Source organism: Nelusetta ayraudi, unplaced genomic scaffold, assembly GCF_046127955.1.
Source record: "Nelusetta ayraudi isolate G7.1 ecotype Tasmania unplaced genomic scaffold, CSIRO-AGI_Nayr_v1 ptg000151l, whole genome shotgun sequence".
Taxonomy (NCBI): Eukaryota; Metazoa; Chordata; class Actinopteri; order Tetraodontiformes; family Monacanthidae; genus Nelusetta; species Nelusetta ayraudi.
Window position 1 is genome coordinate 1,715,990 of NW_027466201.1, and position 21,114 is coordinate 1,737,103.

The 21,114-nt window shown below is 46.2% G+C and overlaps 1 protein-coding gene across 10 annotated transcripts in view; it reads left to right on the forward strand.

Annotated features, from left to right (window-relative positions):
• utrn (utrophin) overlaps positions 1–21,114 on the forward strand; it is a 174,958-nt gene that overhangs the window by 510 nt on the left and 153,334 nt on the right. For 6 of the 10 annotated variants that reach the window (XM_076013514.1, XM_076013510.1, XM_076013518.1 and 3 more), the window contains exons 1-4: positions 8,269–8,424; positions 19,881–19,942; positions 20,031–20,123; positions 20,748–20,825. In XM_076013514.1, coding sequence (XP_075869629.1) covers positions 8,346–8,424; positions 19,881–19,942; positions 20,031–20,123; positions 20,748–20,825 — 312 coding nt within the window. In that variant the 5' untranslated portion in view covers positions 8,269–8,345. Of the gene's footprint in view, positions 1–1,596; positions 1,764–8,268; positions 8,425–10,198; positions 10,357–19,880; positions 19,943–20,030; positions 20,124–20,747; positions 20,826–21,114 lie in introns of those variants that run through there. The other 4 variants (XM_076013511.1, XM_076013516.1, XM_076013512.1 and 1 more) reach the window with 2 other exon arrangements.

Sequence of the window (21,114 nt, forward strand, 5' to 3'; positions counted from 1 at the left end):
GTACTCGGCCGTTGTAATGAAGGACCGCGGTGGCTTGGTCAGAAGTTTTTTTTTTATGGCACGTGATCGTCCGAAGTAGCGACGCAGATCAAGAAGGCAAGCGGACCGTGTTCGTAGTAAATGGCAAGGTGACATCCTGTGGTCGCCGTGTGAAGTCCGAGCTCTTGCGCAAAGGGAGGCTCGATGAAAGAACATCCTGCAGCCACACCAGAGAGATAAAAGATTAACCACCGACAGGCCACCGTAGGGTTTAAAGTTTGAGAGCCACTCATTCGACGTTTCCCCTCCCGTGCATTGTCATTCACCGTCATTCAACTGTAAAAGTTGTTGCACTCTGGAATTCTTCTCTGACTTAAACCAAACTAAAAACTATTAGCTTGTTTACCACGCAAGTCTCTGCTTTAACGATTAACCGGTCTGATCCCTCCTGTTGTTTGGCCTTGTTTGTCCAAACTGCTCATGCAAAACACCCAGAAAGTTACTGACAACACTGAGGGGGGGAACTGAGATTGTCTGGACACAAAGGCACTATGCACCAAGTTCTCTTTTCCCCTAAAATGTCCAGGTGTTATTTTTGGGCCCCTTGCATCATCGCTCAAGTACTGCATCTTACAAAGTGCAGCATGATAAATGAGCTCATAAACTCCTTTCATGGTAATGGCGGGCTATTTTTGGGAAGTGGACACTGTTCAACAAAAGGATTGCGTTAATAGAAGAACGCTCAAGTGTAATGTCCTGTGTGGATAACTGGTCCAATAAAACACATCAGGATTCCTGAAACGGTCGCAGAAACTGGTGTGTTGTTGGACCTTCCGCGTGTTTGAAAGGTGATAACAAGATGGACTGCGATGTGGAAGGTGGAACGGACGTTCTGGCTGGAGTTGTTCTGACTTGCCCTTGAGAGGTGTACTGTATGTGCCCTTTGTGACATTACAAGGGGTGTACTCACAACTGTGTTTCAGCCCAGGCTCTCTGAAAAGAGGAGCAACCAAAGGAAGTAACCATACTTTTTTTCCCTGTGTGAGGGGGCTTCACTGACAGACACACTGTTAGACAACGCTGGTAAAGTGAGTTCTACAAACACAATCGAGATGCCTCTGATTCAGCCTTGGCCAAAAGCTGAAGAGCACAAAGACAGAAAACACAATTGTGTTGTCGCGATCCTTTTGCGGTTGCTTCAGACAGATGGCGAACCCGTTCCCTTCCCTGGGCAAGGCGCAAAACGGGTTTCTCCATTATTAGAGCCTCTCATTTCGGAGTTACTGGAGTTGTTTACACACAAATCATCGCCCCCGATCAGTCGGTCTATTAAAGGGTGCGGCGGTGAAGCGGTTTTGTTGCTTCCCCGGGGTGAAGCCACCAAACAGCTGTCTCTGATTTTGACGACAGGCGGCGGCCCCTCGCGAAGCGTCAGGACCTTCCTGTGTGTCACCACGTGCTAATTGTTTTGCGGGTTTGTTGTCGCCAGGTCACACGCAGCACCTGCAACCTCCACCGGCCTCTTGCCTCTCACATCCTTTTGAAACCAAAAGTTTTAATGTTTTGTTTTTCATCCCGCCTCCCTCCACACACGCTACCTCCCCTCCTCGCTTAAAGGTGCTGTGGGAGAAGCTGCAGCACTCTGCGTCAAGAGACCTGCGGCTGGAGCCCGTCGCTTCAACTCACGGGCCACTGAGTTTTATCAAGTGCCATGGCGTCACACGGCGACGCGGCAGGAGGGGGAACCAATGAGGAGTTTAGCGACATCATCAAGTGGAGATCTGGTAAGTGTTCTTTTCTAAGCGCTTCTGCAAAGGCATGAAACATCTCGCAGCTGCGTTTTTAGCTGCACGTTGGTGGGAGCGGTCGCTGAAGGGAAAGTCTGACAGAGCCAGAAATGCGCTTGTGCATGGTTAACCTCAGTTCCCATGGAGAGAGAGAGAGAGAGAGAGAGAGAGAGAGAGAGAGAGAGAGAGAGAGAGAGAGAGAGAGAGAGAGAGAGAGAGAGAGAGAGAGAGAGAGAGAGAGAGAGAGAGAGAGCAACAAAAGCAGGCCGAGAACAGGAGATGGTTCATTGTGACAGGTCTGCTAGGTGAAAGAGAGAGTCACAGCTGGGCCGACCAATGGCAGCTGGCAGGAAGAAAAACCCAAGAATGCAGGGATAGGTCCGCGGAGCCACGCCTGGTCCTGTTTTCTTGCTTGTCGTTTATTTTTTGCCATTGGTTGATTTTTTGGAGGCACCAGCTTGTTGCTGTTGCTGCGTTGTTTTTTTTTTTATATTGGTAGATGCATTTGTGGTGACTCCTTTCCCTGTTTTTTTTTTTGGTTGGCTGGTTTGAACAGGGTTGAGGTGGTGTGTTCGAGTTCATGTTTTGCATACTTGCATAAAAATGCACCAAACGATGAGGAACACAAATAGCATTTTGGGGCGTGCGTTGTTTTTTGTTTTTGTTTTACACTGTGCATTTGCTGAATGAATGAATGAATTAATGAATCCATGACGATTAGTCATTTAGGAGTTACTGGAGTTGCTTACACACAAAAATACACACCAGCTGACAAGGCTGCAAGTCGTCTAAATCTTAAATGAATGGGGTGAATGGACTTCTAGAGGGAGATTATTGTGTAAATTATGTGTTGAGGGTCTCACGTTGTGCAAATTTCACTTACTTTCGAACAGCAAAATGTGTCTTTTGATGGGTGAACTCCTCACAAATGAGACACGCCCATACAGTACGAGTTTTAGCTCACTTCACTTTTCAGAAAGTGTGCTCTAAAAAGAAACGGATGCGGGCGGACGACACCCCTTGTGATGACAACAATATGCCGAAAACACATCCAATCAGGCGTTAGACGGACTCTTTCAAACCATCACGTGTGCAAGGCCTCACCACTAGAGTCGGCCATGAAAATAAAGATCTGAAAATTGTCACCACGCGGGTCCTTTGAAGGAAAATTATTTCTGTGTGTCGAAGGCAGCATGTTCTATGCAGTGGAAGTGGGTTTACAACAGTACCAGATTTACTATGGCGAACTATGTCTTGAGCCTTTTATTAAAGGGGAAGTCACAGCAGGGATCAAGCTGAGACACATCGTCGGCGTCGTCGGCGTCGTCGGCGTCGTCGCCGTCGTTGCTGTGTGAGACTCATGACCCACTGACTTGCTCACGAAGTCCTTTCCCGGTATTCTCGGTTTGAATGGTTTGAAAAGTCGTCTTGCTGAGCGCGCTGTTTTTTTTTTCTATTCTTTTTTTAAGCTGTAAAAATCAAAATCTCTCGCTTTCTTACACAAATAGAGTTTTCTCTTTTGCATCCGGCCCCATCGCCAACTCTCTTAACCCGCTCAGTTTCAGTAAGCTGGCAGCGTCCAATACTGGAAATTCTTTTCTGTTCCAGAATTTGTAATTTACAACATTTGCACTCAGACCACAGTCCTTTTTTCCCTTCCACACTCCTTTTTTTTCCGAGGTTACCGTAGCAACGGCAAAACTAATGTTTTCCTCTTTTGGCTCAGGGAAGTAAATTTACAGTGCGCGTGGAAGTGGATGTCTTTCTTTTTTTTTTCTGTTCGATTTTGCACTTCAAATTTAGCATGCAGACCAGTGGAACGTTTGAAGTGATTTGAAAAAGAAGAGTGCTCAGACTTTCACACGCGGGTTAAAAAGTCAGATTTTGGCTGCTTTTGTGTGTGTGTGTGTGTGTGTGTGTGTGTGTGTGTGTGTGTGTGTGTGTGTGTGTGTGTGTGTGTGTGTGTGTGTGTGTGTGTGTGTGTGTGTGTGTGTGTGTGTGTGTGTGTGTGTGTGTGTGTGTGTGTGTGTCGACAGGTGGAAAGATGTTTTCACAGCTGAGATGAACCCTGTAAGAATCACCTGACACTCTCCTTCAGCTGCCATGTGGGCGCGTCTCATTGGGCGAAAACCTCATTCACGACAATGGGAGGCATTGCCACACTGCGTGGGCACACACGTGCACGCGCGTATACATCTTGCACGTCGTAACTGATTGACAGAAAGTTGGCAAGCGTTGCACAGTCTGGGGGAAGACCGCCATGCATGCGCGTCTCGTGAGACGTCGGCACGATTGTGCCGCCGCCGTGCCAAGACGTTGTGAAACTGGAACAGGCAGCGAGAACAAAGGGTTCCCTTCCCAAAAAAAAAAAAGCAGAATTTTGTGAAGCTGGACAGATTTATTCTGGCAAAATCACCTGGAACCTGTATCCCGCATTCGCAACTGGAAAAGACGGACTGGTTCAGTCGTCTGTCTGTCACGTTCAGGTGGGTCAGTCTGCAGGCTGGCTTCCCATTGATTGCTCATTGTCTAACCCAGCGTTTCTCAACTGGTGGGTCGCGACCGGGGGTGTTAAGAATTAATCGATCGATTATCGATTAATTGTCGATTAAATTAAATTAGTCACAAATAATTGAACATTTTTTACACGGATAGTTAATATCATTATAACAGTGTAGTGGCAGGAAAGAGCTAATTCACCTGTAGATACTGTGATGGTCATAATATACCTTGAACAAGTTACGTTTAAACAGCTTTTTTTTTTTCTTGTTAAATATTTTAAAATGTATGTCTATATTTATAGAGAAAATGAATTTTACAGGACACACAATTCAATCTAATCATTTAAATAGGTTATTTACTGGACTGACAAGATCGAGAGAGGGCTAGTGTCTTTATTTTCGTTGAGTAAATTTGAGTGTTGTGGAATAAATTTGGGTCAGGACTTTATTATAAGAAGAAAAAAAATGTGGGTCTTGCTAAAGCCGGTTAGGAACAAGGCAAAACCTTCAGTGCTCTTTCTCGTTCTACCTTTTAATGTGAACATGCCACCCACCTCTCATAAAACTGCTGCCGCCGCATCGTCCGCATTAATCTCTTTAACAGCACGTATTGCTTCTGACTCTTGATGTTTCTATCAATCCCTCTTCCGTGGGTGTTCTTTTTTTTCCGGAGCAACTCGGAACAGTCAGTTCTTGCTTTCGCCGCAGCCGAACCTCCTTTCCTACATTCCACCATTGTAGACAGAAAAGATGGTGACTAGCTAATGGGCACCATCCAATTAAGATAGGCCGAAAACCGCTTTGAAGACGAAGATTGAGGTGCATTGATGCTAGAATAGCAAGTGTTTGGGGCCTCTGTAAATTCAAACTCACCTGGCTTGACTTGTTTCAAGCAAATCTTGCTGACGCATAGTAAAACACCTTCCGAACATAGACGTCACCGTGCAGTGGCTTGCTGACGACCAGGTGTGTTGGTCGGGTTCCAGGGAGTGCCTCCAGTCCTGCTTGGATTACCTCCCCCAGGTCCCATACACCTATCCTGCAGATCTGCCGGTGTGCCTCCCATCCCCCCCTGCCTCATTCCACAGTGCAGACAAAGGTGAAAGGTCAAATATCATCCACCTGATTGGAGGCAGTTGTTAAATAACCATCGCACAATAACGGACGCTCACCTGACCCCTTTGTTTGTCACCTGAGATTCACGCTCCCCTCGGTCATACTGTGCTATGCTTTGTTTTGCTGCTTTGTGATGTGTTTGCAACATCATTAATCTCTACTTTACTGCAAGTTGTGCTTTTTGGGTCTTCCGAGATAGTGGGAAAAGCAGTTCTGCCAATACAGCTGCGCTGCCCTCTAGAGGAGCTATCGCTTAACGTCCGTGCCAGTTAAACTCCATAGGTTTGAAGGATAGTGACAGAGATAACGTCTGGGATGGATGGACATACTTACGTATGCAAGTGGAGTATAAATGCAGCCTAAACCGGCATCCAATCGTAAACCATGGCAATAGTAACGTGGCAGATTTTTTAACGTTTGCTTTAAATTCTCCCGACACAGCGAACAGAGGGCACGCTGGCGGAGCTCTGGCTCAGTCACATTTCACGGATCCTTAATTTTAGACTCCGCCCCACATAGCTGGTCGCTTTAATATATCTCAGCTGTCTGCTGTGTGCGCATATAGAGAGGGATCAAGTTATTCCAGTCTAATTGAATGGAACATTAAACTAATCTGGAGCGATATCCACCGCGCTGGTGAGAACTGTGACGCGCTGCGCCAGGCAGGCGCATAATAACCGGAGAGCATCTGCATGTGTGGGTAGCACGGAGAGCACAGAACGCATCAAATCACAACAAAGGAGCTTTCACTACCACTTCCAGTGGAGTCTACCACTGGAATCCGGGTGTTGATAGTTCTCACAGTGCGTTTGAACCGCAAAATGGAAGTGAGGTGTCATGGGCAAAACTGGATGAGTCATAATGGCATGGAATAATGTAATGTAGAAGATAGTGTCCATTTTTTTTTTCTTCTTTTTCTTTAAAGCAGGATTAGGCCCCACGGGAAGTGGGATAAAACAAGACGAGGGAAATCCTGGCTGGAAATTTTGGAATGGAAACATTGACCAGAAGATCTCCCTTGGGTGCGGTTTTTCTGTGGGACTGGGCTTCCTTGGTCTGTGTGTGTGTGTGCGTGAACGCTCGCTCCCGCTTGTGCAGGGTGATTTAGTCGCTCCGCCCAGGACAGATGACATTTAAACTCTCCTCGAGAAGGCCGAAGCTGGTCAGTCTTCTCGGACACAGAGCATTTTTTTCCTGTGGCACTTGGATCAAGCGAAGCAACGCAAAGCATGTCCTCTCTAAATCCCCCACTCGGACCCCTTTGCCCAGCTCATTACGGCACAAAGCTACGCTGCCCAATCTACCTTCTGACCTCTCGCATGACAGGATTTACTAAAACAAAAAAACAGGCTGAGGTCCGGGCAGAGTTTGAATTAACCCTTGAAAGATTCTAGTTTCAGTGCTGACAGGAGTGATAATATTACCCACTGTTAAAGGTTCCTCGTTGACTTGTTTTTTTATTATGTCTCTGAATAACTAACTATTCAGAAATGAGAAAAGTCCATTCCATTCTTTTACTACCCTCGAACACCGTTCTGAAGATCAGCCCTTTGTGATGTCACAAGCAGCTCTGCTACCTGACCATCTTACTTCCTCACTGGGGTCGAGTACAATACCTTGACAACCGCCGACCTCTGCAGTCAGTCATGAACAAGAACCTGAGATACTCAGCGAGTATTTTTAATGTTCTTCTTCTTCATCCGCCTTCAGGGAGTAAACTTTTGGCGCCACACCAGGCCTGGCATAGGTACTACATTTTTTTCAGTCGTTTCCAGCGTATCAGTGTAAACTGGAATTTTTTGAAGACGGCTTTGTGTAAACGTGTTTTTTGTCTTCTAGAGCGTTTTCAAAAACATCTGACTCCGGGTAAACGGCCAATAAAACGTCCAGTTGCGCTGAAAAGTTTAGGGAAGGTAAAATGACCTTTGCAAACTGAAATTTCACGCCAAAGCCTCTGACTTCTGGTGAGTGGCGCATGTGTGACGGGGAAACAGCCTTTTTACAAGGTTTCTCACTTGACCTCGTGCCTGGGGAAGTTTAAAAGGCCGGACTGCGTCTAGTGCTGAGACGAAAAAGTCGAGGGAGGCGAGTAGCGTGCAGGAAACAGCAGGAAAAAAAAAGTCAGAGCGGGATGCCTGTTCCTCGAAGTTGGGAAGTCCCCCTCAGTCAGCGGCGGCGCCTCGCCCTGGAGGCCCGTCGGCTCCTCTGAGGAGCGACCGGACCAGCTGCCTCTGCTCCCCGAAGGAAGGGAGTGGATCGGCGGCTGGGCTGGTATTCCGCCTCTACTTCCTCTTCGCGGAGGAAGCAAGAAAAAAAAAAAACCCACCACAACCTACTTTCACTTTCTGCCTTGTTTTCCTTCCCCTCCTCTCTTCTACCCCTGCAGGGAATTCACTTGTTTGTTCAGTTGCCTTGTCATTGACTATACGTGTCATCGGGCAAATGGAGTCGGGCCTTGAAAGCGGTTGCCGCTGCAGCCTTGTTAAAAGCTGCGCGTCCTGTGTGTGTTCCTTTTTTCTTCTGTTAACACACCCAGCCCCCTATTTGAATCACATTCATCTGCTGTCACTGCAGCAGATGCAGAGCGAGTGCTGTCACTGCTTGCCTGCGTTACAACTCAGCCGTCGCACCTTCGTCGTCACCTGTCGCCCGACCTTTTTTTGATTATTTGCTTTTTAGCTCCCTTCCCGCGTCGATCACTTTCCTCCTTCCCGCTCCTGTCAGCTGAACACGTGCACGTGCACGTGCACGCAGCATCTGACAGCCCCAAACAAACGGAGCGGAAACGCTCTGCATAAACAGTCGCACCTCCGCTCGCTTCCTCTTTCGTCACACCCTCCGTCTCTCTCTCTCTCTCTCGCCACCACCTTATTGTCTTCCTGTTCCGGACCCGCGTTTGTTTCTCTCTCACTTTCTGTATGTGTGTTTGTATTTCTGTTTGTAAAATCACCGGCTTTCCATCATGAATTTGAGCAAGTGGATGTCCCGGCGGAGGCACAGCTTTTTCAGGAGGAGCAGGAGGGCCGCCAGCGCTGACGTGGGTAAGCGGGCGATCAAGTCTGTGTTTTTCGCTGAGGATGCAGTGAAGCGTCGGCAACGGAAACTTACCTGCCACATCTCTAAGTGTCCCCGTTTTGTTTTTGCTCAATTCAATTTCGAGACAGAGGGAGAAGCTTGAAGTGAAACGCTCGTGTTTGGGCTGCGAAAGCCCTGCCTCATATTTTTTACACTACATCACAGTTTGATTGGACACAAATCCACCCCAACTCCCATTTCCTCAAGTATGAGGCCATTGTTGGATGACTGGGCTGCCCGTCTCTGCCTCGCACACCTCTTTTGCTACCAAAAGTCAAAAATACAAACTCCTAACACATTGGTATGAAGGGTTGGCCTACAATGCTCTTTTTCCCCCCAGCTTGCCGCTGTGCTCTGGGTTGAAGCCCTGCTTGTTCAGTTAAAAAAAATAATTTTGTTCCTTTTGGAGGGTGCTGACTCTGCAATAAAAATGAATATTTACAACAGGGATTGAACATTTTTGCTGCCAGAATGTTCGTGCATCCAGGCGGCCAGGTGCTCTTTGCTATTTATGAAGCAGCTGCCACATGTTAGTGTTTCACTGTGGTTTGGAAGGAAGATCAAACTGCTGCACACGTACCTCTTGTATTAGTTACAAAATAACTAAAAAAAAAACAAGCTTAAATTACTGCACTGTGATTTCAAACACTCAAAATGAATAACCTAGTGCATTTGGCTGCTCGCCGTCTTTCAGTTGTGATGAAGGCAGGAAGCAGGCTCAGGTCGCTGCTGTTTAGAACCATCAAACGAGAAGAAGATCATTAGGAAGTGACTGTGAGCCCAGATGACTAACTCACAACTTCATTGTTTCCTCTGCATGTGTTCATTCGTGGTCGTCAACCACAAAAAAAAAGTATTTTCTGACAACTTTCCCCCCCCCAGTTTTTGATAAATGCGGAACTTTTGTTTCATGTTTTCTGTGGGCGCTCTTCTGGATGGATATGTCTGGTCAACAATCCACTTTTGGACCACTTTGCTACTTAGGCAGCAGTCCATCTTTACATGCAGTCGTCAAGAATATAAAGAAGCTTGTAGGGTCTTGCAGTCTGAACGCATTCAGACTGCAGGCGAATCTGATTCAAATCAGATTCCGTCTCAAATTGGGTCAACCGATCGACGTGTTTGGAGCTGTTCAGACTGAGACACATCTATCCAAATGCGACTTGAAACTACCTCTCGAAGGTGGTTTCAATCCGTTTTGCAAAATTGGATTTGTGAGTGTTCAGACTACAAAAAAAGCCATGCGGTTTCAATCTGGATGGGCTCAAAATTGGATTTTGGCTGGCAGTCTGAACGCAGCGTACGCGTCTCTATGCGGACATCGGCATGAACTCTGCTGTCTGTTGCAGCCTTGATCGGTTCAGGTGTGTCAAAACCTTCGTTGGATCGGCATCGGGACGATCTCCTCCCACTCTGTCCCGTGTTTTGTCTGTAGTCGCGCTGCGTGCGGCGATCTCCTGCTGATATGCCCCTCCTCCCCCAGGCAGTCCTGACCCTGTTGCACGCAGCGCAATGCCAAACAGTGTTTTCTGTGTTTTGCCAACGTTCAGCCCTCCGCTCAGCGAGGCATCGCCAATCCCCCCCCCCCCCCCCCCCCCCCTGCCTTCGGCTTGCCCTGTCCTGTCGTGCTCGGCCTGCCCCCGGCCTGTTTTCGTGCTTTTGCTGACGGTGCCCCTCTTTCCCTCCCCTCTGTCTCTCTCCCTCGCCGCATTCTTCTGATCCCTCTCTCCTTCGCCGGTCAAGGAGCGCCACAGGCAGAGGAGAGTCCGTCCTCCGCCGACGCTCCCGGACGACTCGGTCAGACTCGGGTTTTTTTTGCTTTCTGCCGCCTCTTCTCCGCTTTTTATTATCGGCAGCTGACAGTCGAAAGATGACAGAGCATGGCCTCAGACTGAGAGGTAGGAACTTTAAAAATGTGACACTTGGCTCGCAGACAAGAGTTATGCCACAGGTGGTGCAGAGCTGAGCCGCCGTAAGCACAACTCTGCTTCGGAGTTCGGAGAGTTTTCTTTTTTCTTTAAGATTTATTCCGCCATGCATACTTTCTCCTGGACTTTAACATACTTTGGACCCTGTTGATGGAGCCGCATTTGGTTTGTCAAGATACAGCCTGGTATAATAAACTTTAGCAAATAAACAATATAACAGCTCACATGATTTAATAATGTGGCATTCCAACAATATCAAACGAGCAAGGCCCTTTTAAAAGGTCTTGGGAAAAAATGGGGCAGTTTGTGACCTTTTGACCAAACAATCTTTGATCGTTTAGTCTTTGCTGCGCTAATGATGACGGTGCACTTGGGTTAAAATCCTCTCCGATGTTTTTCTTTGGCGGTCCGTGGGCGGTCTGAAGGACCAAACCTGGCGGTGGGGTGCTTTTCAAAGTGGAGGTGCGGAGGATACGACGGGTCACTGGCTATGTCAGGTCCCATCTAGGTATTGGGTGTCAACGAGTGACGAGTGGCTTTCCAGGAGTTTTACGGGGCTGCTGTGTGGAGCGCTCTCGTCAAGTTGCGTTCATGCGTACACTCCCGGCACTTGTACCGTGTGACCCTTTTTAACAATACAAAACCCCTAATTGTTGTCACGGTCACTAGCTGTGTTTCATATCCCAAGAAAGAACTGGTCCGGTAATGGAAACAGCTAAACTTCCAAAAACCTCTCAACTATCGCTAAAACGTTTTTACACTCGATATAGAGGGGTGTCGCAAAAATGCCATGGAAACACTTTTCTCGCATTTACACGTCAGTGGTCGCTACATGCGGGGTCATGTGATCAGTTCACTTCAAGTGAAAATGGCACGTTATGTTTGGACAGAGGAGGAGACGAAATATTTTATTTAAAAGTAACCAAAGAGAAAACAACCATTCATGACGGCAAACAACGTTGAAATGCAGATTTATAAAAGAAATTTTGTACCTCCATCCATGAGATTTTACGAGAATTACGGCACAGAAATATCACGAAAAACTGGAATGGAAACGCAGCTGATTGCCCTTCGCAAATCTATCGACGAAAGTTCACGCGCGTGCGTCTCTTGCATGTCACTTGTTAATCAGAGCCTACCCCCAGTACCCCCTCCTGCGCCTACCAATAACACGGCACGCTCCAGTGCCCGCCACAGAGGTGCTTTTCAAGCCGCTAAGTGGGGATGTGGGGTAATCGTTCTGGACGTACGTGTGTGTGTGTTTTGCTTACAAATTCCCCACATCGTGGCAAGGAGGGGGGGTTGCGGTGTGTGTGTGTGTGTGTGTGTGTGTCAACAAGGCTGCGCTGCCTGGGACAAGCTTCGACAAGTGACCACTGGAGGAAGGAGGGAGGAATGCGGAGGGGGGTTGAGATTACAGGAATTCTGTGCATGCTTCTCAGCCTATAGTCGGAATCAAACGCATCTCCGCTGGCGGTGTGGGATTGAGTTCTATGCGCTTAGGAATTTCCCAGATTCGCCTCAGCTGAAGTTTGGCAGCGGCATGCTCGAGAATAGCGTTAGCCGCCTTCCTTGCGCTACATTCACTTTCACTTACGCAAATGTAGATGCAGATTTGCTGGAATGCATGTTGGGACCCAAATGATAAAGCGATCCAAGTCTCCCACTGGAAGGTGTGTTGCTTCCGCGTTAGGATTGATAGCCGCCTCTGATGCCCGCCTGGGTGGCGGCGCTCCGCTCACAGCGAACAGCTGGGACTCCTTATTCCCTGTAAAGATGAGGGCTGTCCGTTTTAGGAGTGGCCCTTCAGCAAAGTCGCTGTGTGCGCTTCCCATTGGGGGGGGGGGGGGGTAAAAAAAATCCCTCCTCGCATGGCACTTGAACTTGTTCTCCTGCAGTCAGGCACTTGTTTTTTGTTTTTTTTTGCCATGTTTGGACCAATGACTGCATTTGTTCTTGTGTCCAGCCAGCTAGGATAGCGACCACATCCCCAGACTCCAAGACGGCGGCCCATTCATTTCAATGAAGTTGCCCAATAAAACTGTGACTTCCGCATTAATGGGCCAATAGAGCATACACAGTTGTGTCACTTCCCATCATGCCTCTGCCAGTCACGTGATCTATTTGGCCAATCAGAACGATCCCTTACAGACACGTCAGGACGCAGCCAATCAGAACGAGCCGAGACACAGCACGTAATAAACTCTTTATAAACTCTTAAGAAACAATACATGTAATAAACATGGAACAAACTCTTTTCTAGTGATTTTCTGGCCTTTGTTATTTTTTTTAAATGACGAAAACACCATAACTGAAAAATCTACAATAGAAGCATTTGCTATTAGTCACGTTTCAGGTCACAGTCATCCTGTCAGGCATTTATTTTTATATTGCGGTCTATGGGGAAAAATGCTTTTTGGGCCCATGGGATATTTTTTGCTGTAGTACCTCAGGTGGCCACTGGCAAAAATCAGCGCGCCAGCATATTGCCAGTCCGGTATCCAGTTCTTATAATATATCCATGATAGCGACGCAGCGAGCTGCCAAGTTTGCCTCCCGCTGAAAGGTTATCGTGGCTCGCTGGTGCGGCTAAAGCTTGTAAATACCCTTATTTGTTCAAGCCCGACCTCTCCAGTTCGCCGGGTGACGCTGCCGTGGAAACCCTGACGGATTGTTTGATTTTTCGCCTCGGCGCCTCCCACTGCTTCCCCCCTCTTGTTTCCCCCCCTCACTCTTCCTGCTTGTGCAGCCAACGGCCCTCTCCACCTGTGTCACGGTTGGAGCCGGGGGGGGGGGGGAAACACTAATAGACCCCGTTTGTATATTTTATGTGTCAGCTCTGTGTTCCCAGCTGGCTGACTCCTTCGAGGAACATTTGTTTTTCCGTGCTAGTTTTTTTTCCCGCCCTGCCAGGTTATGTCACGTTTCCACGGCCGTTTCCCAGTAAGGTCGGGTTATGTAACGATGGAGGGAATTGGAGACCTTTGGTAATTTAAATAATTTTAGAACGCTCCTCAACGTCAGTGACTCGGCACGCCAGATGGGATGTCTTTCAAATATTTACCTCAAACATCCACCTTGGAAAGAGCCCATTCTAAAACATGTTAGACCAGGGGGGTGGGCAAACCTTTTGACTGGTGGGGCCACAATGGGTTCTAAAAATTGACAGAGGGGCCGGAGCAGGAGCAGATGGATGGAGTGTTTTGGTGACCCACATCATAGGAGGTAATGGGATGTGGAGAAAACGTGTGCGTTAATGTCAATTGAAAATTACAACAAAATATCTTTGAAGGGAAACTTTTTTTAAAAAAAATTTTTCTTACCATTAATATAATTTCTTAAATTTTGGCGGGCTAGATTAAAAAGCTTAACAGGCCATATTTGGCCCCCAGGCCGAAGTTTGCCCATGCCTGATTTATTTTTTTATCAGGATAGTGTGAGTGACACGACAAACATGGCGTGTACGTCTGTACCTGAGTTTCCACTGAGCTCTTCCAGAATCCTGGGAGTCCTCTTTCAGTGACACTACTAGTAACATGTCGGCTGTGCAAAATACGTACGTGCGCACTATGTTTACATACAGTGCGTAAGTTCATGGTGTGAATTATAATAATTATGGCACAAAGATAGTGCAAGCAACGGACCCCTCATCGCGGTGCATTTGGCTGATAGAGTATCTTCATTTTTGCGACCAGCGTGACCCACAATCAGGCGTTTACCTCCAGAGATAAACATTTCTCCTCTCCCCGCAGCGCTTCTCGAATTGCATTGGTTTAGCGGCTTTGCTACATTTTAGGCTCCATCCTAAACACCCAATTATATGAAATTATATATACGTATTCCACAACAGATTATTCCTTTTCGGGCAAGGGATTACACACGGGGTGCCACACAGGAGTAATAAAAGTCACTCTGTGGATCATCGACCGCCGTCGACTTTCCCTTTTATGTTCATAAGCCAACAAAGGAAGGACGGATTCTTTTTGCTCAAAGTTCACACTCTGTTTTGCTTTTCAGCAGACGGCAAAGCACTGAGACACGAGACAAAAACATCTCAAGTACCCCGCTGTAACATTTTTTGCTTGTGTTATGTTTATGGTCATTCACAGTTGATTTTCGTCATCTTGTGGCGCTTCATCCAAGAAACTAAGTTCACCAGAAAAAAAAGCACCAACATATTTATTTAGCCCCCTGTTTAGTGGCTCCCACACATGTTCAATTTGATCCTTGTGCTAAAACACTTAATGTGTAAAAAAAAAATGGTCCGAAGGAGGCAGATGTACTGTATCAATGAGCTGTCAGTGCCACTTGTGACATCACCATGGACTCATTTCCACAAGTGTGTGTTGCAGTATTCCTCACTGCAAAGTGGAGCTACCAAGAGAGGACATGCTTTGTTCAAAAACACTGGTGAAGTGATTTTTGCATTGTATGGGACCTTTAGAAGTTATTACATTTGTAACTAAGGTTTGTTGTGGTTTGTTTCCTTTCATGTTAACCTCTTTGCGTTATGTGTTTTTATGGATTTTCTCGCAATGTATATTGGTGCAATTCTCAGTCATATTGCAGAGTTATCGTGGAAATTATAGTGTGATGCTTATGTAGTGCAGAAGGAATCTGCACATCCAGTTTCTGTTGTTTCTGCAGTGTAGGTTTAACTCGTAGCCTTGAACCTGTTTGTTGTCCTACATGGGCTTTGACCAGCTAATATGTCTCGCACAGGCAATCCATGTTTGCGTGTTGTTCCAACTTATCGTTTTAAAGGATTTAACACCTGCGCTCCCGGGGAAGCTCAGGCACCACTTGTATTTACTTTGTAGAAGTACTTCTATACATATAGATGCTTGTAGAGGCCAAAGAGAACTTGTATTAATCTGGTCTTGCTCACGTTCCTTTCCCCGCACTTCATACGAACATCAGGACTAAAATGTTAAGTGCGGCAGGAGCGCTTGTGCATGCGGATGTAAGCAGCCATATTGCTTGTGTCAGATGGGAACGTGTCATGGTGTCTCACGTCGTATCGAGAGGCTGGCCTCGGTTGAGGTATTCGTTCTCTCTGGCGCTCTCACACACATGCGCGCGCACGCGCACACACACTCCCTTCTTTGATCGCCTGTAAGACATTCCTCTGTCGTGGGCGAGTCGGAGCAGCAGATGGGTTGAGAGGGCAGCGGCGGTCATGAATCGAGTTTATTGTCCTCCTGTCAAGGTGGTCGGATGGAGACGCGAGCCTGCCAAGAGCCTCTCAAGAAGCTGATAAGGTCTACCTGTAATGCAGCGGCACAAGAAAGTTCATCTTATTTTTTATTTTTTTTATTAAAAGCCTCACTGTGCATTTGCTCCCGCTTGATTATTGTGCCCTGCGTGGTCCTTTTCAACCTTATGTATTCCCCTTGTTAAAAAAGTTTTTTTTTTTTTTAAAGCATTTTTTTGTTTATGGGTCATCTGCGAGACTTTTCAAAAGTAGTGGTGCATTCAATGTACCTCACATTTCAGAAATTGGAGTTCGGGATGAGGTGACACTGTTCCACACCTGTAACTCTGGAGTTCAAGAGGGATGTCATTGTTGTTTTGTTGTTAGCTAATTCCAGGTGGGGTGGCTTGTGTGTGAACGGGCAAAAATATGACCTGCCAATAGACACTGAACAATCACCATCTTCCTGGGTAAACATGCAGCCTGGATACAAACTGTTCTTTTTGCAGTTTCAGTTTAAAGTTCCAGCGATAAAGTTGGAAAGTACCTTCAGAGTAACAGCATGGAATCTGGGCCATACTCTGCAGACAGACTGTGTGACTTTTTCGGAATATTATTTAGCCATTCGGTGAAACTCCCAATGCAGCGTCTACAATAAGTGTGGAAAATCTTCACAGTGCTTTACTTTCCATCCAGAAATCCCAGTGTAGCGTAACCTTAGCATATTGTTCTACATTGTGTGCATTCATGTCAACCTTTTTTTTTTTTTCTTCCTGAATTTCATAAGTTGATGCGAAGCACTTGCAAAATAGTGCATCTCAACTGCTGAACTGTCATGGGGCGGCCCAGACTGAGATTTCCTGTGGCTAATATACTTCCTACTGACAAGTGCCTCATTGAGCCCCCACTTCACAAATACCAGACTATCCACTGAACCCCTGCGACAACTGTGCGACAGTCACTTTGCCTCCTGTTATGGCACCTAGCTTTTGTCGGCCGTGCCGTTGTTTCCCCTTTGCAACGCGACCCCTTCTTTGTCTCCCGCAGCCTTTTTTTTCCCTGCCTCATTTTCTTTCATCGCCTTCATGAGGCGCCGCCTCTTTTGTCTTCTTCACTTCCAAGACAGGATTCTTTAGGTGCTATTGTTGCCGTTGGAGATTTATGTGGAAAAATGGGACAGCGCGCTCTCAGGGGGTCGTTATTTTTTTTTAACGGTGTTATGGTTCAAAGCGCTTTAAAGACAATGATGCGGCGACGCGGGCGAGGTGTGTTTTAGATGCTCTTTCTTTGGTTCCCGCCTCCATTCACGTCTGCGGAAGCCACCCTTCTGGTGTCCGTCGTGCTTCCGAAGCGTTCAGGTCAGCCGAAAAACCAACAATGCAGCTGGATATTCCATCATGAAAAGACTCCCGTTGGATGTTTTCACGCTGTACTCCGCATTGTGCGACCACAGCGTTGCTTTAGAACAGCTCAGCTTCTGGTTTTAAAACAACTGGTGGGTCGCGACCTAACAGTGGGTCTTGTTGGATGCAGGATACAGAATTGAATTCAATAATTTGAATAAAGAATTACTAGACATGATGGATAGCGGGTGAGTGTTTTTATTTTTGTGCAATAAATTTGAGTGCTGTGGAATAAATTTGGGTCATAAAAAAAAATGTGAGTTCTGAGACCACCAGTTGAGAAGCACTGTTTTCAAAAAAGCAGCAGCAAGTTTGTGAATAATGGCTTCTCTCACAGAGATCAGTGTGTTGCAGCAGTGGCGTTTTTTTTACGAGAATGAGGATGGAAATTTCTTGTTAAAAAGAAAACAAAGAATGATATTCGAAAATATTTTTTGTCAACACTCCCACCTGACCTTTGCAACAAGTAAACAGTGAGTAAACAGGCTCATGGATTCCGTTAACAAAACAAGATAAGATGCAGCCTCCGTCAGGATGGGAGCCAGTGTGAGTTTCACCGCGGAAACTGGGAAGGCGTTTCGTTTTCGTCTGCATGCTTACGCAAAAACGACCAAGAGCAATTTATCAAGCATGCCGAGCCGGCAGTCAGTGGCGTGGCGGCTTATCGCAGAAGCAGGTCGAAACAGCGACCAACGCCGTTTTGCCCCTAGCAACTCGTTTTAATCACCTTGTTGGTTGAGAACAAACAAACAAGGAGGCAGCGGTGAAACAGGTGCAGGTAACCGCCCAGTCGTCGCTGATCACAGGAACGCTGCTGTCAAAAAGTATTTTGACGAAGGCGTCGAGTCACTACGGAAGCGCATTTTTTACCTGATCATTTTCATGTTATAACATGAAAGTATCACATTAATCACCAAATTTCATGTGGGAAATACAGGAATTTAAAATTGAAGCTGGGTATGTCCACGTGACATTTAGTGACAGTTGATCGCTGTTTTCGGACATTAAGCTAGGTTAAGTCTTTTCTCTATCACGAGCGCCTATGGAGAGGAAAAGCCTTAACATGGACAGTATCCACAAAACGGGAGTAGTCGTTTTGGTTTTTGGAGTGGTGGAAGTGGGCATGACGAGAGATATCCACATAAAATTTGCCGATGATTGATTGCTGTTTTTGGTCATTAAGCTACGCTAAACTTTTTACGTTAAGCGTTTGCCGTTATTACGTGAACATTATCACGTAAAACGGGATAGTTTCACTTTATAACGTAAAAATGATCATGAAATAATGTGGTAGTTTCACGTTATAATCTGAAAATTATCACAACATAACGTGATAGTTTTACATTATGAGTGAAAATGAGCACGTAAAAACGTGACAGTTTCACGTTATAAGGTGATACTGAGCCCTGCGTTTTTCTTCTTTTTTTTAGGGTGGCATCAATGAGCTTCCGTAAGTCACAAGGGCAAGCGAAGCTTCGTAATTTTCCCATTCTCATTCTTCTTCACAGTCCGACCCAAACCCTGAGCCTGACCCCGGCGGTGACCTGAACCACATTTTGCCCTAAACCTTCCCCTTAACCTAACCCCGATATTTTACGTTTACGAAACACAAGCCTTCCAGCGGAATTGTGCCAGACTTTTCTGTTCTTGTCGGGTTTGAAAACCGTAGCCGTGAGTAAGTCAACTGTCACTGTGTGGACAAGGATGTGCGCGCACACAAAACACACAAAACAAAGACGCTGGCCACTGCTGCGGCCCGTGATCTTAACCTCTGACCCTTTGTTCAGCCCTTGTGCGCAATTGCGCGGTTGACATTGAGGGTTTGAACTGCACACGCACACATTGTCTGAGGGGGAGAATTGCAGCGAAGGAGACTGTACTAATTTTTCACTGCTGACCTCCAGCTCCAGGCGTGCACCCCTGACCAACTCTGACAACTTGATGAACTGTTTCTTGGGGGACCGCAGTGCAGGGACGGCGCCAAATTGACGCAGCGACACTGAGTTGCACTCGTGTGTTTGGGTTCTTTGAAACACTCACAGAAGTTGTGCACAGGTCCGTCTCTTGGTTCTATGTGTGGGTCGTTTTTGACAGCTAACCCAAGTTAATCAATGCACCAGTTCTTTTGGTCATTTAAATGTGCATTGTGGAGTTTCAGACCTTTTAAACCTGCCATTGTGTCATTGTAGAACGAGGGAACCACAGATAGACAGTTGTAACTGTCATTGTATTTTGCTGCTGTTTCCCTGTTTCAATGGTGAAGATGGTTTTTAAAGGAACTGCGACTGATTTCGAGCTCGTGAAGCTGATTTGTCACTGTTTCACGCTCCCTCCGTGCAACTTCTACCTTCCATCACAACAAAACCCCACCTGTAGCCACCACTCCTTTCACCCGAAGCAATGCTGATCGGTCTGGCGCTGATCTTGGGGATGTTTTCAAGATGAGCTTTAAACAGCAATACTGTAAATTTAAGGGACTGTCTCCATGAACTCAGTCCTAAGAAAAGGAATTGCTGTTCGAATCGACGGCAGCATGTTCACTTTGACCACTTTTCTGTTTTTTCAGCCTGGTTTTACGAACGATTTGCACCCCCCGTTCACATTTTGTGAACATTATCCAAATACCCCCTCCTACGTTTTGAACCTGCAATTTTCTGATCCAGACACATTGATCGGATGCTTTTAAGCTGCTTCGTCTGCAGCTGTAACCACTGTTCGGTTGCGTGTCGGCGGCTAAGAGTGAATATGGCCGGTTGCTTTTTGGAACCGGAAGGTTGAAATTATTTTTTTTTTTTGCTGTAATTAAGAAGCCGACATCACCATCTGTGTGCCCAAATAGGTCGGCCAGCTCACCTTTTTAAATGATCCTCTTTTTTTCTCCCCCATTTGTTCCACAGATGAGCATGACGCAGTTCAGAAGAAAACTTTCACCAAATGGATAAATGCACAGTTCTCCAAGGTAATGCGGGAGTTGCAACTTCTCCGTACTATTTTGGCCCTGTGGCTCCTTTGTTGTTTTTTTTAACTGCAGTTTTTATGTTCACCAGTCGGGGAAGACGCCCATCAAAGATATGTTCAGCGACCTGAAGGACGGAAGGCGGCTGCTGGACCTGCTGGAGGGTCTGACTAGCTCCGTCCTGGTAAGATGTCGACAGTTGGTGACCAGGAATCATTAAAAGGATTCTGTCACCTTGGGATTAATGAGTGGGATTTTACTGCTGATTCGGAGTATAAATATCAATAGAAAATGTGGAAGTTCATCCGTAGCATGGAGATGAAAGATACATGTTTCTTGTTGATGGTGCATTTTGTCCATTTTGACCATCATGTGTTTTGGGTGCACGGTGCGGGAGAGCTAACATAGCAACGCGTACGGCTCGTCCTGTTTCATCCACCGTTTTCCGAGAAGCCGATTCTCTCTCTGATGCAAAATATACAAATTATCTAATTGGGTGATAATGAGTGTTTGAGGTATGTAAAGACTCTGAAGGCTTTTGCAGTTGGCAGCCATTCATCTTGGCATTCTTTCCAGAAATTGGGCCCCTGATAGCGTAATAGCTGTGATGAATGTATTGTGAGAAATGCTGCTGAGTGATGGAGGTTTTTTTTTTTTTGTTCCGGGGTATCGTTTTCTGTCCTCCCTGTTTCTTCTGTACATGAAACTGAATGGCTTGTATGCCTTTTTATTTTATACAATATTGACAGTACTGATTGTGTATCCCTGCACCCAATGCGCTGATTTGTCCTGTTTCCGCACTCCTCAGACCAAAGAGAGAGGCTCCACCAGAGTGCACGCGCTCAACAACGTCAACAAAGTTCTGCAAGTCCTTCATCAGAACAACGTGAGTTCTTTTTTTGGACAGGCTGCCATGGACCATTTCAAAAGTTGACTGACCACCACAATGTTAACAGTTTGCAATATATATATACACATATATATATATATATATATATATATATTTTTTTTTTTTTTTCTTTTTTTTTCTTTTTTTTTTTTTTTTTAAACAAATTATTAAGATCATTTCTATTTGCTGATCTTTTGAACTCATTCATGCTGATATTCCTGCGGAAGGCAGAATCATTTTCAAAGGAATTGAAAATGTCTCTGTGTGGCTCTGCTGGGCGTTTTAT